The following is a 21,796-nucleotide window of genomic DNA, read 5'->3' as shown; positions in this document are numbered from 1 at the left end:
CTAATTCCAAATCATGCGTCGTATAATTTTGTTCGTGAATCTTCAATTGTCTAGACGCATAAGCAATCACCTTCGTTCGTTGCATTAATACACAACCGAGACCTTGCTTTGATGCGTCACAATAAATCACAAAATCATCATTCCCTTCAGGCAGTGACAATATAGGTGCCGTAGTTAGCTTTTTCTTCAATAACTGAAACACTTTCTCTTGTTCATCATTCCATTCAAATTTCTTCCCTTTATGCGTTAATGCAGTCAAGAGTTTTGCTATTCTGGAAAAGTCTTGGATGAACCTTCTGTAGTAACCAGCTAGTCCTAAAAACTGGCGTATGTGTTTCGGAGTTTTCGGGGTTTTCCACTTTTCAACAGTTTCTATCTTTGCCAGATCCACCTTAATACCTTCTTTGTTCACTATGTGACCGAGGAATTGAACTTCTTCCAACCAAAATACACACTTTGAAAACTTAGCGTACAATTCTTCCTTCCTCAATACTTCTAACACCTTTCTCAAATGTTCACCGTGTTCTTGGTCATTCTTTGAGTAAATAAGTATGTCATCAATGAAAACAATGACAAACTTGTCAAGGTATGGTCCACACACTCGGTTCATAAGGTCCATGAACACAGCTGGTGCATTAGTTAAACCAAACGGCATGACCATAAACTCGTAATGACCGTAACGTGTTCTGAAAGCAGTTTTTGGAATATCATCTTCTTTCACCCGCATTTGATGATACCCGGAACGTAAGTCAATCTTTGAATAAACAGACGAGCCTTGTAGTTGATCAAATAAGTCGTCGATTCTCGGCAGTGAGTAGCGGTTCTTGATGGTAAGTTTGTTCAACTCTCGGTAGTCGATACACAACCTGAATGTACCATCTTTCTTCTTGACAAACAAAACAGGAGCTCCCCATGGTGATGTACTTGGTCGAATGAAACCACGCTCTAAAAGTTCTTGTAATTGGCTTTGCAGTTCTTTCATCTCGCTGGGTGTGATTCTGTAAGGAGCACGAGCTATTGGTGCAGCTCCTGGTACAAGATCTATTTGAAATTCAACGGATCGCTGTGGGGGTAATCCCGGTAATTCTTTCGGAAATACATCAGGAAATTCTTTTGCAATGGGAACATCATTGATGCTCTTTTCTTCAGTTTGTACTTTCTCGACGTGTGCTAGAACAGCATAGCAACCTTTTCTTATTAGTTTTTGTGCCTTCAAATTACTAATAATATGTAGCTTCGTGTTGCCCTTTTCTCCGTACACCATTAAGGGTTTTTCTTTTTCTCGTATAATGCGAATTGCATTTTTGTAACAAACGATCTCTGCTTTCACTTCTTTCAACCAGTCCATACCGATTATCACATCAAAACTCCCTAACTCTACTGGTATCAAATCAATCTTAAATGTTTCGCTAACCAGTTTAATTTCTCGATTCCGACATATATTATCTGCTGAAATTAATTTACCATTTGCTAATTCGAGTAAAAATTTACTATCCAAAGGCGTCAATGGACAACTTAATTTAGCACAAAAATCTCTACTCATATAGCTTCTATCCGCACCCGAATCAAATAAAACGTAAGCAGATTTATTGTCAATAAGAAACGTACCCGTAACAAGCTCCGGGTCTTCCTGTGCCTCTGCCGCATTAATATTGAAAACTCGTCTGCGGCCTTGTCCATTCGTGTTCTCCTGGTTCGGGCAATTTCTAATAATGTGGCCCGGTTTTCCACATTTATAACAAACTACATTGGCATAACTTGCTCCGACACTACTTGCTCTGCCATTACTCGTTCCGACACCATTTGTTCCTTTCGTTCTATTAACCCCTGGTCCGTAGACCTCACACTTCGCCGCGCTATGACCATTTCTTTTACACTTGTTGCAAAATTTGGTGCAGAACCCCGAGTGATACTTTTCACACCTTTGGCATAGCTGCTTCTGATTGTTGTTGTTGTTGTTGCGGTTATTATTGTTGTTGGGATGATTGTTGTAGTTGCTGTTGTTGTTGTTGTTGTTGTTGTTGGGCCGTTTGTTGTAGTTGCGATTGATGTTGCGATTGTTGGGATAATTGTTACGATTATTGTTGTAATTGCTGTTGTTGTTGTATTGGTGATTCTTATCACCGTTTTCCTCCCACTTTCTTTTGACTTGCTTCACATTGGCCTCTTCAGCAGTCTGTTCTTTAATTCTTTCTTCAATCTGGTTCACTAGTTTGTGAGCCATTCTACATGCCTGTTGTATGGAGGCGGGCTCGTGTGAACTTATATCTTCTTGGATTCTTTCCGGTAATCCTTTCACAAACGCGTCGATCTTCTCTTCCTCATCTTCGAATGCTCCCGGACACAATAGGCACAATTCTGTGAATCGTCTTTCGTACGTGGTAATGTCAAATCCTTGGGTTCGTAACCCTCTATGTTCTGTCTTGAGCTTATTGACCTCGGTTCTGGGACGGTACTTCTCGTTCATCAAGTGCTTGAATGCTGACCACGGTAGTGCGTACGCATCATCTTGTCCCACTTGCTCTAGATAGGTATTCCACCATGTTAACGCAGAACCTGTGAAGGTATGCGTTCACTTTGTCCTCTTCAGTACACTTACTTATGGCAAACACCGATTCGACCTTCTCGGTCCACCGTTTCAATCCAATCGGTCCTTCGGTTCCATCAAATTCCAAAGGTTTGCAGGCAGTGAATTCTTTGTAGGTGCATCCTACACGATTTCCTGTACTGCCAGATCCAAGGTTATTGTTGGTATGTAGCGCAGCCTGTACTGCGGCTATGTTTGAAGCTAGAAAAGTAAGGAATTCCTCTTCATTCATATTCACGGTGTGTCGAGTAGTCGGTGCCATTTCCTTCAAAATAGTCAAATGGAACAGGTTAATCATACAGAATATTAAGAGTAGTTAATAGTATTTCGTAGCATAATATGAACTCATTTATAAAAGATTTTTCTTCATATTAGCGTTTTATAAGTTTAAATTCGGGTAGTACCTACCCATTAAGTTCATACTTAGTAGCTAATATACAATTCAACTACTACAATTCTATATGAAAAACTGATTGTAATAATATTTCGCGTTCAAACTTTTATACAATATTTTACAAACTTACAATACCGCTTATTTTACATAAAGCATGAAATATAGCACACAATAACTTTGATACAAGATAGTTGTGAAGATAATTCTAGCTAGTACACAAGTCGTTCAGCAAAGGCAATAAAGACACGTAATTCATACGTCCAGAAACAAGTCATGCATTCTGGTTTTACTAGGACTACTTCCCATCCTTGGTCTTGTGGAACATAACCGTTATGGCCGTTGATAAGACAGCGTGTTGTAACGTCGTCAAAGGGACGAGGGTTACGTAATGACCAACTGTCTCGTAATAACCTAAAAACCTCATTTCTTACCCCAATTACCGACTCCGTCACTTGTGGGAATGTTTTGTTTAATAGTTGTAGCCCGATGTTCTTGTTCTCACTTTGGTGAGAAGCGAACATTACTAACCCGTAAGCATAACATGCTTCTTTATATTGCATGTTAGCCGCTTTTTCTAAATCACGAAGTCCTATATTCGGATATACTGAGTCAAAATAATTTCTTAACCCGTTGCGTAAAATAGCATTTGGGTTCCCCGCAATATATGCGTCAAAGTAAACACATCGTAACTTATGGATTTCCCAATGTGATATCCCCCATCTTTCGAACGAAAGCCTTTTATAAACCAAGGCATTCTTGGAACGTTCTTCGAATGTCTTATAAACTGATCTCGCCTTAAATAGTTGTGCCGAGGAATTCTGACCGACTCTAGACAAGATTTCATCAATCATGTCTCCGGGTAGGTCTCTTAAAATATTGGGTTGTCTATCCATTTTGTGTTTTTATACTGTAAAATAGACAAGAGTTAGATTCATAAAAAAAATACTTATTAATACAAGCAATTTTTACATATATCATAAAGCATAAGCACACTATATTACATATATTACACCACACGAATACAACTATCTTATTCCGACTCGCTCGTTTCTTCTTGTTCGGTCTTGGTTCGTTTTGCCAAGTTTCTAGGGATATATGATGTTCCCCTAATACGAGCCGTTGTTGTCCACATTGGTTTAGAAAAACCTGGTGGTTTAGAGGTTCCCGGGTCATTGTTACAACTTAAGGACTTCGGGGGTTGACGATACATATAAAGTTCATCGGGGTTGGAATTAGATTTCTCTATTTTTATGCCCTTTCCCTTATTATTTTCTTTTGCCTTTTTAAATTCAGTTGGGGTAATTTCTATAACATCATCGGAATTCTCGTCGGAATCCGATTCATCGGAGAATTGGTAATCCTCCCAATATTTTGCTTCCTTGGCGGAAACACCATTGACCATAATTAACTTTGGTCGGTTGGTTGAAGATTCTCTTTTACTTAACCGTTTTATTATTTCCCCCACCGGTTCCGATTCTTCTTCCGGTTCCGATTCTTCTTCCGGTTCCGATTCTTCTTCCGGTTCCGACTCTTCTTCCGGTTCCTCTTCGGGAACTTGTGAATCAGTCCACGAATTATTCCAATTTACATTTGACTCTTCATTATTATTAGGTGAGTCAATGGGACTTGTTCTAGAGGTAGACATCTATCACATAATATCAAACACGTTAAGAGATTAATATATCACATAATATTCATATGTTAAAAATATATAGTTTCCAACAAAAATGTTAAGCAATCATTTTTAAAGAAAACACGGTCGAAGTCCAGACTCACTAATGCATCCTAACAAACTCGATAAGACACACTAATGCAAATTTTCTGGTTCTCTAAGACCAACGCTCTGATACCAACTGAAATGTCCCGTTCTTATTGATTAAAAACGTTCCATATTAATTGATTTCGTTGCGAGGTTTTGACCTCTATATGAGACGTTTTTCAAAGACTGCATTCATTTTTAAAACAAATCATAACCTTTATTTCATAAATAAAGGTTTAAAAAGCTTTACGTAGATTATCAAATAATGATAATCTAAAATATCCTGTTTACACACGACCATTACATAATGGTTTACAATACAAATATGTTACATCGAAATCAGTTTCTTGAATGCAGTTTTTTACACAATATCATACAAACATGGACTCCAAATCTTGTCCTTATTTTAGTATGCAACAGCGGAAGCTCTTAGTATTCACCTGAGAATAAACATGCTTTAAACGTCAACAAAAATGTTGGTGAGTTATAGGTTTAACCTATATATATCAAATCGTAACAATAGACCCCAAGATTTCATATTTCAATACACATCCCATACATAGAGATAAAAATCATTCATATGGTGAACACCTGGTAACCGACATTAACAAGATGCATATATAAGAATATCCCCATCATTCCGGGACACCCTTCGGATATGATATAAATTTCGAAGTACTAAAGCATCCGGTACTTTGGATGGGGTTTGTTAGGCCCAATAGATCTATCTTTAGGACTCGCGTCAATTAGGGTGTCTGTTCCCTAATTCTTAGATTACCAGACTTAATAAAAAGGGGCATATTCGATTTCGATAATTCAACCATAGAATGTAGTTTCACGTACTTGTGTCTATTTTGTAAATCATGTATAAAACCTGCATGTATTCTCATCCCAAAAATATTAGATTTTAAAAGTGGGACTATAACTCACTTTCACAGATTTTTACTTCGTCGGGAAGTAAGACTTGGCCACTGGTTGATTCACGAACCTATAACAATATATACATATATATCAAAGTATGTTCAAAATATATTTACAACACTTTTAATATATTTTGATGTTTTAAGTTTATTAAGTCAGCTGTCCTCGTTAGTAACCTACAACTAGTTGTCCACAGTTAGATGTACAGAAATAAATCGATAAATATTATCTTGAATCAATCCACGACCCAATGTATACGTATCTCATTATTGATCACAACTCAAACTATATATATTTTGGAATCAACCTCAACCCTGTATAGCTAACTCCAACATTCACATATAGAGTGTCTATGGTTGTTCCGAAATATATATAGATGTGTCGACATGATAGGTCGAAACATTGTATACGTGTCTATGGTATCTCAAGATTACATAATATACAATACAAGTTGATTAAGTTATGGTTGGAATAGATTTGTTACCAATTTTCACGTAGCTAAAATGAGAAAAATTATCCAATCTTGTTTTACCCATAACTTCTTCATTTTAAATCCGTTTTGAGTGAATCAAATTGCTATGGTTTCATATTGAACTCTATTTTATGAATCTAAACAGAAAAAGTATAGGTTTATAGTCGGAAAAATAAGTTACAAGTCGTTTTTGTAAAGGTAGTCATTTCAGTCGAAAGAACGACGTCTAGATGACCATTTTAGAAAACATACTTCCACTTTGAGTTTAACCATAATTTTTGGATATAGTTTCATGTTCATAATAAAAATCATTTTCTCAGAATAACAACTTTTAAATCAAAGTTTATCATAGTTTTTAATTAACTAACCCAAAACAGCCCGCGGTGTTACTACGACGGCGTAAATCCAGTTTTACGGTGTTTTTCGTGTTTCCAGGTTTTAAATCATTAAGTTAGCATATCATATAGATATAGAACATATGTTTAGTTAATTTTAAAAGTCAAGTTAGAAGGATTAACTTTTATTTGCGAACAAGTTTAGAATTAACTAAACTATGTTCTAGTGATTACGAGTTTAAACCTTCGAATAAGATAGTTTTATATATATGAATCGAATGATGTTATGAACATCATTACTACCTCAAGTTTAGTAGGTAAACCTACTGGAAGTGACAAGAAATGATCTAGCCTCAAAGGATCTTGGATGGCTTGAAAGTTCTTGAAGTAGGATCATGACACAAAACAAGTTCAAGTAAGATTTTTACTCGAATTAAGATAGTTTATAGTTATAGAAATTGAATCAAAGTTTGAATATGAATATTACCTTGAATAAGAAAGATAACCTACTGTATATAACAAAGGTTTCTTGATCTTAGATGATTACTTGGAATGGATTAGAAAGCTTGGAAGTAAATTAGTAAACTTGAAGAGATTTTTGAAGTGTTCTTGAAGTGTTCTTCCTATGATGATTATAGCTTGATTCTTGAAGTGATTTTTGATGAAGATGATGATTAACTACTGAAAAAATACGTTCATAATAGTGTGTGTGTGTGTGTGTTGAGAGAGAATTAGAAAGAGAATTGGAAGTGAAATGGAGTGAATGATGAGTGGTAATTGGTGAGTGGTGAGTGGGGTTAAAAGGAGTTCTAGTTAGTTGACTAGCTCATGGTAGAAGTTAAAATTGATTAGTCATACATGACATAATCAAGAGTGGAATCCCATGCTAGTTCCTATTGGTATATACTCATAGTAAGTACGTTTTGAAGCTGTGTATAATACGGGTAAGAATACGACTAGAATTCTTGATGAAAGAAAAGAATGGAAAAGTAACTGTAACCATTTTCGTTAAGTATGAGTGTTTTGATATATGTCTTGAAGTCTTCCAAAAGTATTTTAATACATTTAAATACACTACATGTATATACATTTTAACTGAGTCGTTAAGTCATCGTTAGTTGTTACATGTAAGTGTTGTTTTGAAACCTTTAAGTTAACGATCTCAATTAATGTTGTTAACCCATTGTTTATTATATCTAATGAGATGTTAAATTATTATATTATCATGATATTATGATATATTAATATATCTTAATATGATATATATACATTTAAATGTCGTTACAACGATAATCGTTACATATATGTCTCGTTTCGAAATCCTTAAGTTAGTAGTCTTGTTTATATGTATATAACTCATTGTTAATATACTTATGGAGATACTTACTTATCATAATCTCATGTTAACCATATGTATACCCATATATATATCGTCATGTCGTTTTTACAAGTTTTAACGTTCGTGAATCGCCGGTCAACTTGGGTGGTCAATTGTCTATATGAAACATATTTCAATTAATCAAGTCTTAACAAGTTTGATTGCTTAACATGTTGGAAACATTTAATCATGTAAATATCAATCTCAATTAATATATATAAACATGGAAAAGTTCGGGTCACTACAACAGGGACGAAGCATATAATTTTTAAGAGTTATGGACTAACGACGTAATTTAACCAAGATCACAGGGACCACCGCCGTTTGGACTTATAACCACAGAGACGAAGCATATAATTTTTAAGAGTTATGGACTAGCGACGTAATTTAACCAAGACCACAGGGACCATCAGTGTAATTAACTCTTTATTTGAAACTTGGATTATTCTTCTAAAGATATGGTTCTAGTAATCCAAGTTTAAGCATTAGTTAGTTTTTCATAAACAAAGTAGGCATAATTTATAGTCATATACTATTCAGTTATGTTAAATGATGATTGGTTATATTCATTCTTGCTGTATTCTCAAGGGGCTTGGCTATGTTTGTGAAGAAAATTGTCATAGACTTGTGGCAATTTGCTTTCTCGTATCAAGTAAATCCGTTGGCCGCTGTTCCAAAATACAACTCGCATAAGCCGTTGATGATACCTACCTAACTTAAAGTTAGTGTCCTATAATTTGATAAGGTTAGTCGAGCCAAGTTATATATGATCGTTCCTGAGGTTATCGGATAAGCATAAAAACAGATAAGGTTAAGCTTTTTTTTACCATTAGAGTATTTTCACTCACATGTACGCGATCTAACAGGGTCCTAGGGTCCTGTGACATTTTTACTTACATGTATGCGGCCTAACAGTATTATCCTATGATTGTGTCATCAAGAAACTCTTGGGTATGGTTTTTTTGTGGTTAGAAAAAATCCTAGATAACATTAAGACTTCACAAATTTTCTTGTATCTCCTATGATGATGTCAAAACTATGTTTAGAGACATACTAAGAAGCATAGTATGTGTGAAGTACTGAAGTAGCAAAATCTTAAAACAAAATAGATAACATGTACTTTTTAATTCATACTAACATTTTAAACACTTCTACTAACTACATAAGTATGAAAAACATCATGTGTACCTATCACCTAGTATAATTTCAACCTTCATGCCTTGTCTTCTTGATCCAATTCCCACTAAAACCTTCTTGAATTTCCACCACATTCTTGGGCCAACAACTCTTTAAACCTTTAAAAGGCCAAAGAAAGAAGGAAGGGAACAAAGTAATCTTTCACTTTAGATCCAAAACTCCATGGAAGATACCTTTAGATTCATCAAACATTGCTATCTTAAACCATGGATTTATCACCTTCAATGGTGATAGATGAACAACAACAAAGTTGTATATTCCATTTTTGTGTCATTAACTTTCTTTGTTGTCATCGTTTTCGCTCGTTTCTTTTACCTTCTCTATCCTATCAACAACTTCTCTAATGTCCCACCTCTTTTCTACATCCGGTTCGCAACAACTCAACCCTATGTTCAACAATTTCAACATTTCCTCTTCATTATGCTCGTTAAACGCTCCTATTTCTTTATCAAACATGTCGATCGTCACCTCCTCTTTCAACATCGAGTCTACAAACTTTATGAACTCAACGTCACCACCTTTGCTTTGATGTAACGTGTTCGCAGGAAACTTACCAGTCATGATCTCTAGAATCAACACTCCTAAACTCCATACATCCGTCTTTTTTGTTATGCGGCCTTGATTCTTGTATTCTGGTGATTTATAGGCGATCATGACATCTCGTGCGTGTTCTTGGTTGGTTATAGGAGCTAAACTGTAGTCTGTGAGGAGTGACTCGAAATCACGATTCAGTAAAACGTTTGACGATTTGAGGTGCCCGTGAGGTGCAATTAGGCTTGGTAGCTTGTCGTAAAGGTGTAGAAGACCTCTTGCTATACCTTTCACAATCTTCAATCGAGTAGGCCAATCTAGTTTTCGTGTTGCGGACCGACTTCCTGAAAGAAATTTTTATCACCATTAAATTGTGATAACACCATGCATATGAATACGATCAGAAGTGGAACTTTGGATGGTGTCCATATGGGTCTGTTTATCTCAAACGGGTCAAATTCTAATTGAAGTATAATGGTGTTTTATCTCAAATGGGTCAAATTCTAATTGAAGTATAATGGAACGTGTCGTGAGTAGAATGGGTTGAATGCATTGTTGATTTTTAATAATAAAAGAAATTTAGAAATGTGACATAAGTGTGTATGGGTACTTAAGCACAAACTTGACCCATTGCAACCTGAATCTGTTTTGACCCATTACCCGAACCTGTCATCTTGTCACTTCAAATTATCATGTTTACGAAAGCTATTATACCGTGAAGATGAACGGCCAAACTGATGTTTTCAAAATAGTTTGTAACAAATAGTTTCTCTTCTTTTCGATAATAAAAAGCGATAACCGGCGCCAAATTCGGGTGATCCACCTTTCCTAATCTTCTCATATGCTTGAAAAACTCATCTTCTGTAACATTATTCATTTGATTGTATCTCTTCACAACTAGCACTTTTTGGCGGGTGATAGTCGTCTTATAACTCGATCCAAACACCCCACCACCAAGGATCACTGCGGATGCTTTCAACAAATCCGCCAAGTCAAACTTTTCCGTGTCGTCTTTCAAGAAATTTAACGTCAGAGACAAGTCAACGTTGTTGGCAGTAACTGTGGTTTTACCAACACCTTGCTCCATTTGATCATGGTTAGATGAAACACCCGTTTTGTAGGGGAGTACTTGAAGATCATCTTTTGAAGATGAACTAGATTGTTGCAGGATACAAATAGCTGCACTAATCGCTACAAGGGCAGCAACCAACACCAATGCTACCATGATGATCATGGCGGTGGTGATCATCGCCTTGCACTCTCCAAACGATGGCCCACAAAACTCGCCGTTACCTAATCATCAACATATAATAATAATAAAAAAGTTACAAGAATTAGTCTTTTGTAACGTTTATTTTACTTTTTTGAACGGCGAATTTTATGAAAACAACTGGCAAGGAGCTAGAAAAGATTACATATATGTCAGCTTTCAAAGTAACTCACCCGAAAATTGGCTTTTAGGAAACTTTTGAAGGCGTTGAGGGACATGACCGCTTAGATTATTGTTTGCGAAGTTTACATTGGTTAAGTAATTGCTCACGAACTTAGGAATTGCACCCTCGAATCGATTGTTTTCAAGCATTAAATCTCTTAGTTTTGGTAATGTAGTCAACGACGAAGGTATTTGACCTTCGAAATCATTGTTAGCCAAATAAACCTTCTTAAGCCTCTTCATCCCATTAAAAGCGTCCATCGGAATTGTTTTTGAAAACTTGTTGGTTGTCAAGAAAATACTTCTCAATCTATGTAACCTTTTAAATTCAGGAAATTGACCTTCCAAACTATTGTTTTGAAAGCTTATTGTAATCAAAAATGGCAATTTCGTCAAGATTTCCGTATCAATGTTACCACCAAGTTCTTTTCCTTCTAGTCGAATACCCCAAATTGTGTCATTGGCACAAAGAATACCTTCCCAAATGGGTTCATTGCCATCGCATGGTGCGGTTAATGGGTCCCAAGTGGTTAACTTATCTCCGTTTATAAGCGAATTCTTTAACTCGATAAGGGTGTCGTTGTCTAAACTATTTCCTTGTTTCATGAAGGAAAGAAATGCGAAAAGATAAAGGAGGTGGTGCAGACTCGAATGGGCTTGAGCCGCCGTCATGACAATGACGGAGGCTCACCCACTGGAGACAATGAAGAGAATTGACAACAATGGCTCGTGCGGGTGGGTTCGAAAATCTTGAAGATGAATTGGGTTCTTGTGGGCATGAAAAAGGGCAAGGGTGAATGAGATTTTGATGAGAAATGGGGATTTTAGGGAGAAAGATTGAAAAAAAGCTGGTAACAAAAATGAAGAGGTACAATTGGCTCATACAAGGATAGCTATGAGATTTATACGTATTGCCTCTAGTTTTTCAAGCATAGTGAAAAGCTTAAAATTACTCGTAGTATAAAAAAAACAGAATGTGTTCAATATTATATTTTCAAATAGTTTAATGTTAAACCAAACCCAAAAGAATAATAAACTGAATTTGAATTCAAATATCTGAATTCGATTTTTTTCAGTTAGATTTTCGTTTTTACTTTTTAGAATTGGTTAAACCGAAAAATGAATTCAAACAGTTTAGCCCGAATGGGTTTGATTTTCGATATTACCTTTTTGAATTTGGTTAAACTAAATATCGTATTCAACTAATGATATACTCAAAATACTCGATATGTCCCAATTTAAAAGTTGAAATACTTTTTTGACTTATTTCAAATTAATAATTCACATCCATAACTAGTTTTATAAATGTTAAAATGGTTAATATATCCACCGCGAATCGATTTCAAAATTAAATTAAAATCATTTTTTATGATTGTTTTGGTTATGTTATGATATTTTTAGTTTTTCAGTTTTAACTGAATCAAAATGAATTCAAATTAGATTTTCAATTCATTTTCAGAAAACTGAACAAATCGAACCGAGTAATCTTAAATAATTGACCCGATAAACAACCCTGAATGACATAATGTTTTTAAACAAACAATTAAAAAAGCATTGAACATTTATCGTTAATTAGGCTTCTTTCAACACAAAAGTCTACACATCTATACACTCTCAATTCTCTCTACCTAGATTACAACATTTTGTAGCACTATGATGAAACAATTATCATTCGAGTCCAATTTACCTTCTGAAACCAATAAATAAAAACTACATTTTCTCTAGCACTGCTCTTCCTTTCATTCTTCTCAAATTCAGCCTGTTTTTGAAGCTGCATCAGAGAAACTGTATAGGAGAACAAACCCTTTTAATGGCTAAATAACCGCCAAACAACAGGATCCCATAGTTAACTTAGGTAACAACAAATTCCTAACTATAAGTTATAACACGATTCTTTTTAAACGTTTCCGCCATCCGAGCTGCTGCAATCTTGATTCGGAAGAACACTTCCTCCACCACAATCTCCATCCAAACTCATCTGTTGAACTTCTTGAGGCGACAAGATTTTGATGCACCGAACACAGCTCACAAACTCTCTGTAACACAAAATCATATATATATATAGCCGCTATATAATGTGTAGATGAAGACAAATTAGATGAAGACAACCTGTTATTGACAAACTTTTTCACGCATATAGACCCGTTTCAACGTGTTACCCAACCCGACCCAATTTGACCCATTTAGACCAGATTAAAAAACTGACCGTTTGACCCATGACACATTTTAACCTAAGACCATTATGACCCGTTACCCAACCCGACCCAATTTGACCCATTTGGACCTGTTTAAAATCTGACCCGTTTTACCCATGACACATCTCAACCCAAAACCGTTTTGACCCGTTACCCAAACCGACCCAATTTGACCCATTTGGACCTTGTTTAAAAAATTGACCCGTTTGACCCATGAAACATTTTAACCCAATACCGTTTGACCCGTTACCCAAACTGACCGAGCCTGGCCCGTTTGCAAGGTATAATATAGCATAAAGATAAAGGATATAAAAAGGGAAAATTTTTGCCCAAATAGACGAAAGAAAATGGACATACTCCCAAGGGTCATCTCCCACTAGAAGAACATCTTTCTCATGATCCACGTAAACAAGCTTCCAACCGACTCGTTGTCGATCCTCTAGTTGACCCTCGATGCCGAACCTTCGAGCCAGATCTTGTTTAAGCTCCTCGTAACCTGAATAAGCAGAAATATCAATCGATCTTCCAACTGCTCCGCGTTTGTAAACCTACATGTACAAAATCAATATGTAAGTCCCACAAAGTTGACTCCCACAATACTCATTACTCATGATCATAATCATAATAAGTGACTAAAAATAAAACCTTGGTATATGTCCGCAATCGTTGAAACTGCTGTGGAGGTGGAGCCCACATATCGGTGTTCAACAACGCGCTGTCATCTAAGGTGGGGTCAATTGGGTTGAAGGGCATATCGGGTACTCCAAACGATTGAGAAACCATTGATGACGAGAGTTCAAGCTGATTCATGCCTTCTGGGCTGAGATTATTTTCAAAATCTTTACTGGACCCCACCATTCCTTTTGTGGTCAACGTGTCAAGAATCATTGATGGCATCCCTAAAGGGTTGTCAATGTTGTTGACTCCGTATGGAATATCTTGAACTTCATCATCTTGAATTGCTGGTTGAGAATTCGAAGACTGATTCTGGTTCTGATGCATATGATTATCGTTTTGAGGTACACAAATTGATGTAGCTGAAGATGAACTATCCAAAAATTCCATGTGGGTCCCGTTAACATTATTCAAATATGTCATGGGGGACAAAAACCGTTGACTTTGACCTTTTGAAACGTTGATCGATGGAGAACCTTTAACAAAGTTGCCATTTTCTACACCATTATTCATTAAATGAACAGAATTTATCATTGATGGAACCATCGTTGGGCAATTATTAGTCGAAGGTGAGGTGGAACATGACGGAACATCGTCCGTGATCACAGATTGACCTACAGTCCCGGTCAATAAGCTGTTGCCATTTGTCGAAATCTGATTGGTCGGGTAAAGTTTCGGTTGGTTAGAAAGATGGGAAAACCGCATATTCCCTTGGCTAATGTTTCTTGACATCTGTTGAGACACTGGTGTGCCCGGAGCTTGACTCGTGTCCAGTGTTTGACTTGTTGACATTGACCTCGAGAAACTTTGACTTTGACCAACGTCAATCAACGGTTTCTGCTGATCTTGTGACTGTTGTGTTGCAGATTGTTGACCCATAAGTGATTGTTGTTGTTGATGAAGCTTCTGTAAAAGTTGAAGAGGAATTTGATTATCAGACATCTGTAACTGTTGATGACTAACTTGTTGATCTGAAAACTGAGGTGGCAACAAGTTGTTTTGTTGACTTTGACTTTGACTTTGACTTGGACTCTGGCTCTGACTAACTACTGTTTTGTATAGATGATGATTCTGCATTGACAAATTCTGAGGAAGGTTTTGGGACTGAGTTTGGTTTTGAGGCATTGTTTGACTGGTCAAATTCTGTCTCATAAGTTGCTGACTTGGGTCGGTTAACGGTTGCTGAGGCTGCATCATTGAGGCTAATGGGCTCATGGTGGCGGTTTGTGGCATCTTTTGTAGTTGATCAATCTGTGTTGACCTTTGACCATTGAACTGTAAGTTGTTTTGAGTAAGCATTTGAGGTGCTCCGTAATGTTGCAAAACGGATCCGGATAATGGGTTCAAATAATTGGGTTGTACTGGGTTAGAAAGTGATGAGCTTTGCTGCATGTTCATCCATTGGACTAAACTTAGACCAGGATCTTTTGGTGCCATATCTTCACCGAGCCAAGGCATGGTTCTTTTAAATAAATTGTCGAGATCAGCTGATTCGTCATCTGTACATTTTTATAGCTCAAATGATTATGAGAAGTTAAAAGATTTTTTTTTTTTATTTTTTTACTTTTTCCTGACAGTAATAATCTATTGTTGACTTAAAAGTTACTGCTGTTCAAGTTGGTCAAAAAATGAATATGACAGAACAACAGTAAAATATATCCCAAAAGGCATTGTGGCTTTTTATGCAATTTTTTATGATTGTATGATGGGGACCGGACAATACCATAAAGTTTGCATAAAATGGAATTATTATTATTCTTATTCTAGTCAAACTTTGATAATTCTGTTACTTAATCTATTGTAATAAAATAATAAGCCTTATAAGTTGTACACAAGGTTGCAAAAATCGCTACTCGGGGAGTACTTGGATGGGACTTTTTAAGGAGTACTCAGGCAACTCGGGGAGTACTTTCCTATGTTGACCAAGTTTGACTTTGACCAACGTTAACCTATTTTGACCAGTTTTGACCAATTTTTCGAGTAATACCAAGTTTTGGCCGAGTTTGACTGAGTTTCGACTGGGTTTGACCGAGTACTCATCGAGTAATTCTGAGTTATGCAACATTGGTTGTAAATTAAAGTATAAATTAAATATTATGAGTTAATCAACATACCTGGCATTCCTGGTTGCCTTGGACGCTTTGGTCGGTAAAATGGAGGTGTGGGGCAGATGAAAAATGGAGCGGTTACGGGTTCGATCTCCCAAACGGAAACACGAGTACGCCTTTCCCCGCCAGTCGACTCATCCCACCCAATCTACTCGCATAATAAATCGGTTAGTACCAATGAGCAAAACGCAGTATTCATAACACATCTGGCGATTTCAACCCATTACATACGAATGAGCTGATTTGGCTTGTGTTTTTTGTTAAGCAGGTCAGATAATAAATGTACCTGTAGGTTTCGCCATTGTGAGTTCTTCCATCTAACGGGGTCCAGATCACTTATGCCTGTAATTGTACCCATATACCTGCAATTTACACAAATTTACATTATGATTCGAGATAAAATTTAGGGCACAAAAGATGAAGAACATGTAGCATTTTATAAGATTAATGGTCTTACCTTCTTGTTCCTGACTCTTCGGTTTCAAACATCATCCGGAAACGCATCCCGAGAGATATTTGGTTACTGCATACTGATTTGTAGTACTTGGCTAGCGGGATAACGAATTCAGAAGGACTAGCCCTGTTTTGAAGAATTTAACACATATGAAATTGTTGGTAAATATATATGTCAATTTTTTAAATAATTATTAATATACCTTGGATTATAAAAGACGGTGAAAGGACTGTTGTTTGCAGCTGCATGGGCCGCAGCAGCCAAGATTCCGATATGCATACTATCACTCGATAAAACTGATGACGATAAATTGGTCGGCTGTCTATTAGCTCGTCTAATACCCAATAGAAGCTGCTGATTCTCATCCCTAGTATATGCCAAACAAATTTAATACTTGATAATTTTCTAATCTCATTTCTAATATCTAATAGTTATATAAATATAAATATTATTACTTTGTATTTAGTGAAATTACCTAATAAACAGGACCGAGTCGCCAGCAAATAGCCTTTTTCCACTAACAAATAGGCTCCAACCAGTTGTGAGCAAGTGACGTTTTGGTTGCCCTGAATTTAAGTTGGAGAACATTATTAACACCAAATTTGCTAATAATAAAGTTCATGAGTATTTGACTTTATGAAAAATATTATAAACTAACCGCGATATATATGACGAAATGTCCATTGGGTATCATGCAAATCCCTAGCTACAAGCTCTTGCACCGGTGGTTGCATTGAAAAATCCTACATAAACGTAAAACAATAAGATAAAGATTATAAGGAAATAAGCATAGGCAAATAATTCTGCTAATTAACTTATAGATAGGTTAGTTCACCTATCGATTGTAATCATTTTGACCTGTTACCCGCCCCGCCCGTTTTGACACCTCTATGATTAAACCAATTTACATGGTACGAAATCTGGCTTACCAGAGGAGGGAATATCTTTTCAGCTGCTCGACGAGGAACAGAGAATCCTCCATGAGTGCTTGTGTCACTCGCAGTCAACGTTTTGCAAAAAAATTGCGTTTGAGGCTTATTTATTTTCGTTGAAAAATCTGACCTCAATAATGCTTCTTTATCAAACTACACACAATAAAAACATCAACTTGTTAAATTACTAATCTAGAAACGTATATAACGAGTTACCACATATTCATTATTCATGCATATACCGAAGGAACAGGCTGGAGTGTCATCTGAGCGTACACTTCATCTGTTTCAGGGTCAGCCTAAAATATAATACAAAGAAATCACTTAATAAGAACTTATTCGCTGTTCAAAAAAATTATAATAAGAATTAATTCATTATTGATAATAAATTCCGTACATGCAACGTGACAGTATGAAGGATGCATAACAACTTTGATTGGAGATTTGAATAGTTTGGAATTTGTGCATCCACATCCTTTTTCATTGATGCTGCAACCTGTACGCACATATAATCGCAAAAATGTTTAACTATATATTTCACCCGTAGGAACAGCAGTAGGTATAGTAATAACATTGTAACAAAAAATAATACTACAATATGTATAAAGACTTGTGCTACCGAATAACCGACAAAAATACTAAATTTACTAGTGTTTCGGTATAACAAATGAATAAAAATGTCATTTATGTTCGATAAAGAAATAAGCTTACATTTAATTTTTTATATATTTCTAATTGGATTAAAATGAGCCAACCACTTTTGATAGGTACTATTCTAGTTTTACCATAAAATGGCAATCACACATATTCGACTATAACGCTTTTAACATGGTGGGTTCATATTGCCACAAAAGTATAATGATATCACATATCACATATAGAAATATTTTATTTAAGTTGCAACCGTATTACTATTACTAGTTACTAGTAGTACAACATAACATAATCATTAATTCTATAACAATGACTTATACTTCACTTGTTAAAAATAAAAATATTAAAATTCTTATTTTATATGAATGTCCTTGTCATCAGTGCAAATTAGTCTGCACTTTATCTCTATTTTTCTTGTTTGTCCCTGAATTATGGTAACTTCTAATTCAAAACGTTACTTTCGAAATACGTGTGTTTACTTATAATATTTAAAATGGCCTTTAACAGGGGTCCTAAATCAATATAATCAACTTATCTATCTAAATCAAAAAACTTATGATAGTACACAAGTAATATAGTCAAAACAATTCTGTTTAATGCAAATAATAATGTAGTAGGTCCCACAAGACACCTTTGCAATGATCATGAAAAAATAAAAATAACAACTCACTAAAAGATTTATGCATTTTTCATCATAAAAGGCTTTAAAGAAAGCAAATTCTAAAGGGAATTTGCACAAAGAGATTCTCTTCTTCCACCAACCATCACCATGGCAGGCGCACTTTAGCAGCAGATTTTAAATTTGTTTTTATTTCATTATATAACAAATTCTTTTATTTTCAAAAACATGAAATCAAATCAAAGTTTTTACCAATTCGAATTCGAATAACATATACAAAACCATAAATAATAAATTATTGCCTCGCATTACACGTTTGTACCGTACAACCATTTTGGTCCAAATTCTAACCACCGCCAAACCAAATCAAAATTCGGTGGCATACAGCATAACCAACTTGTACGGTACAAGTCCCTGGAAAAAAAATTATTACACAAATTTCTAACCAAACATAAAATAAAATAAACATGATATAACATATGAACACAAAAAAAACACAAACTATAGTGTAAAAAGGATGATCAGGTTGCAGCGCACGTTAATAGAGAGAATGCGTAATATAGCAGCTCATAAAGATAAAGATGCAATTTAGTACTGTATAAAATTTAAATATAAAATACTAATAACCTGTTCGCTGTGACCTTGAGGAAAATAAACAACATGAGTTCCGGCCGCCGGTAAATTCACCAGAGGTCCGGCGCACGTTTGCCATAGCTCCGGATTTATTACAGTCTTCTTCTCTGTGTATTATATTTATTATTTATATTTATCAGATTCATTATAGTGATATAAATATATACATACACTTATTGTTGTTGACGGAGATCGTTAATAACAACAGCTTGCTGATTAGTTAATTGAAGATTATTTAATTAATTTATTTAATCAAAAAATGAGGTATATACGGAGAATATGTTAAATCTTACCTTCGCCTGGATTATCCGTCGTTAAAATAGATCCGGTAACGTTCGCCGGAGTCTTCATTGAAGTAAATCCGGATCAGCGATTATTGTTTATATATGAAAATTAATGAAAGAAGAGAATACAGCATATCAGAGTAACATCGGTGTTAGATTATTAACAGTGAATGTGGCGGAGAGTGGTGGTTTCCGGCGAATGTTACCGGAAAATGAAAAAATAAAGTTAAAAAAATGAAAAAGGTGGAAATGGAAAGAGGGGACAGGAAGAAGACCGGAGACACTTTAAAAAAGGAGAGTTTGCTGAGTATTGCAGAGACCAAACGCTGCACCTTTGCCCCCACTCTCTGTTTTTATTTTATTGTTTTTTTTTTGTTTTTTTAGGGTGTAAGTATATAAAGGTTTTTGTGTATGTATAGGTGGGGACTGATTACACAAAGAAGAAGAAAGGGGGTCTTTCAAGGTTGACAAAAGGGTAATTTAGTAATTTGAGGTATTAGTTTAACCGGTGGTTAAAATTAATATATCAAGGCTTTTACATTAAATTTACTTTTGAGGGAATTGTGTGGACTTTAATTAACTTGTTTTAAATAATGTTTCTTGTTGTCATTCAATGCTTTCTTGTTTAGATAAAAAAAAATAGGTTTGTCTTAACAAAAAATTTGATTTGATTTTTCAATGATTTTGATAACCGTGAGACTTGTTACAGTTTCTTTTTTGGTATTTTGTTTGATAAACTATAAACTTAAACTACAGGTATTAAACTTTAGTCGTAAAATAAAATATAAACTTGAGTTTCAATTTCTATTAAAATAAATTAAAAAAAAATAAAAATATTACATATTACAGTATAATTATATTGATATATAAATAAATGTTTTAGTTGTCAATATCTCAACTTTAATAGTTTAGGGTTAATGGTGAGAGGAGTGAGAGCGACAACCGGAAGCAAAAGAGGCGACACCAAGGGCTCGTGAAGTAGCAATCACACAACGGCGGGCATGGATGGAGATCGGAAGGCACAACATGACAATGCTACTAAGAACCCCGGATTCTTTGGATGTAATGTCACATCATTCATATTTTTCAATTTTCCGGAGGCTTGGAACAACACTAATCTCTAAAGGGTTTTCAAGAAATATGGAACACTAAAAGAAGTGTTTGTTCCACCTTCGAAAAGATTGAAAAATATTTTGTGGTTTGATTCGTACGGTATACTGATATTCGGGTCTCTAATGAAGATAGGTTATCAAAACCTTAAATAATATGAATGCTAGGGGTTACCACTCAAAGCTTACAAGGTCTAGGATAGAAACCAAAAGCCTAGGCAAAGCAATGAAGGAGCTCACAAACATTATCACCAAGGGCTCAACATTCCCAAACCTAAACAATCACCAACCGTCACGTTTCAAAGCAAGTTTATGGATTGTAAAAGGTAACGTTGTTAAGTCACAACCAAATGGTAACACTAAACAAGATTGGAAAGAGAAACAAAAGAAGAGAACGGTTACGATCAGAGGTGATCATATCAACAGAAAATTACTAGAGCATGCAATGATTAGGGAAGTCAAAAGTTAGAAAACGTGAAACTTTTTAGGGAGTTACGCGCATCAGAAGACATTAAAGGATTCAACATCAAATACTTGGGAGCAATGGAGCTTATGATGATTTTCGATGAACCAAATCATGCAAATACAATAATGGACAACGAGGATCATTGCGTACGAAATTGGCTAACAAATCTCAAGTACTGGTATACGACACATGGCTCCACGTGTAGGCTAATGTGGTTATCTATCAGTAGTGTTCCAACATCATGTTGGAAGGAAAGCTCATTCAGACCCATAGTCGGATGGTGGGTAAAGTTCTAGACACAAGAAATTGTAAGGTGGAAGGGAATCAAAGTCTAATCGTTCCGATCAAGATCTGGGATCCAGAAATTATGAGGGGAACGGTGAAATTAATCGTTGATAACAGATGTTTCTTTTATGTCCATGTCGTAGAGTACGTAAAGGACATTCTTGAAATCACAATGGAGGTAACTCAGGTTGCGACGAGGATAAGACCTACTCTACCGCTTGAAAAAGTTTTTTAGACGACGGCTCTCGTAACCCCCTTGATGATAAAGAGGAAAATATTATTGTAAATGACTTTTCAGCTGGAATTGATGACCGAAAAGATGTCGGAGTTGCGGTCGGGGAAAATTTCTTCGGTGAAAAATAAATTCCCATGGAAG

General features: G+C 35.6%; 2 protein-coding genes across 2 annotated transcripts; both read right to left on the bottom strand.

Moving 5' to 3' along the window:
* Window positions 1-9,316: 9,316 nt before the first annotated feature.
* LOC139901830 (pollen receptor-like kinase 4) lies at window positions 9,317-11,678 on the bottom strand. Its single transcript, XM_071884503.1, has 3 exons — window positions 11,018-11,678; window positions 10,289-10,867; window positions 9,317-9,918 (listed from the first exon to the last, which is right to left on the bottom strand). The coding sequence occupies exons 1-3, from the start codon at window positions 11,676-11,678 to the stop codon at window positions 9,317-9,319; spliced, it is 1,842 nt and encodes a 613-aa protein (XP_071740604.1).
* Window positions 11,679-12,563: 885 nt separating this feature from the next.
* Window positions 12,564-19,379, bottom strand: LOC139898257 (auxin response factor 19-like). Its single transcript, XM_071880988.1, has 13 exons — window positions 19,271-19,379; window positions 17,768-17,866; window positions 17,613-17,669; window positions 17,368-17,523; window positions 17,097-17,181; window positions 16,914-17,004; window positions 16,641-16,805; window positions 16,442-16,564; window positions 16,271-16,346; window positions 15,991-16,132; window positions 13,847-15,375; window positions 13,559-13,749; window positions 12,564-13,042 (listed from the first exon to the last, which is right to left on the bottom strand). The coding sequence occupies exons 2-13, from the start codon at window positions 17,852-17,854 to the stop codon at window positions 12,904-12,906; spliced, it is 2,841 nt and encodes a 946-aa protein (XP_071737089.1). The 5' UTR covers window positions 17,855-17,866; window positions 19,271-19,379; the 3' UTR covers window positions 12,564-12,903.
* Between the last annotated feature and the right edge of the window lie 2,417 nt (window positions 19,380-21,796).

This window comes from Rutidosis leptorrhynchoides, chromosome 3, assembly GCF_046630445.1.
Source record: "Rutidosis leptorrhynchoides isolate AG116_Rl617_1_P2 chromosome 3, CSIRO_AGI_Rlap_v1, whole genome shotgun sequence".
Lineage (NCBI taxonomy): Eukaryota > Viridiplantae > Streptophyta > Magnoliopsida > Asterales > Asteraceae > Rutidosis > Rutidosis leptorrhynchoides.
The sequence above is the reverse complement of the archived record's forward strand: the minus strand, read 5'-3'. Positions and strand labels throughout refer to the sequence as shown.

What these genes read in the sequence shown, in the direction of transcription:
- LOC139901830 (XM_071884503.1), bottom strand. Translation starts at nt 11,678, where the DNA reads ATGACGGCGGCTCAAGCCCATTCGAGTCTGCACCACCTCCTTTATCTT. An exon ending in TCCTAAAAGCCAATTTTCGG is followed by an intron (nt 10,868 to 11,017) that starts GTGAGTTACTTT and finishes GTTGATGATTAG; the next exon opens with GTAACGGCGAGTTTTGTGGG. An exon ending in TTTGGCCGTTCATCTTCACG is followed by an intron (nt 9,919 to 10,288) that starts GTATAATAGCTT and finishes AATTTCTTTCAG; the next exon opens with GAAGTCGGTCCGCAACACGA.
- LOC139898257 (XM_071880988.1), bottom strand. Translation starts at nt 17,854, where the DNA reads ATGAAAAAGGATGTGGATGCACAAATTCCAAACTATTCAAATCTCCAA. An exon ending in AAGGCAACCAGGAATGCCAG is followed by an intron (nt 15,376 to 15,990) that starts GTATGTTGATTA and finishes AAAAATGTACAG; the next exon opens with ATGACGAATCAGCTGATCTC. An exon ending in GATTGCGGACATATACCAAG is followed by an intron (nt 13,750 to 13,846) that starts GTTTTATTTTTA and finishes TTGTACATGTAG; the next exon opens with GTTTACAAACGCGGAGCAGT.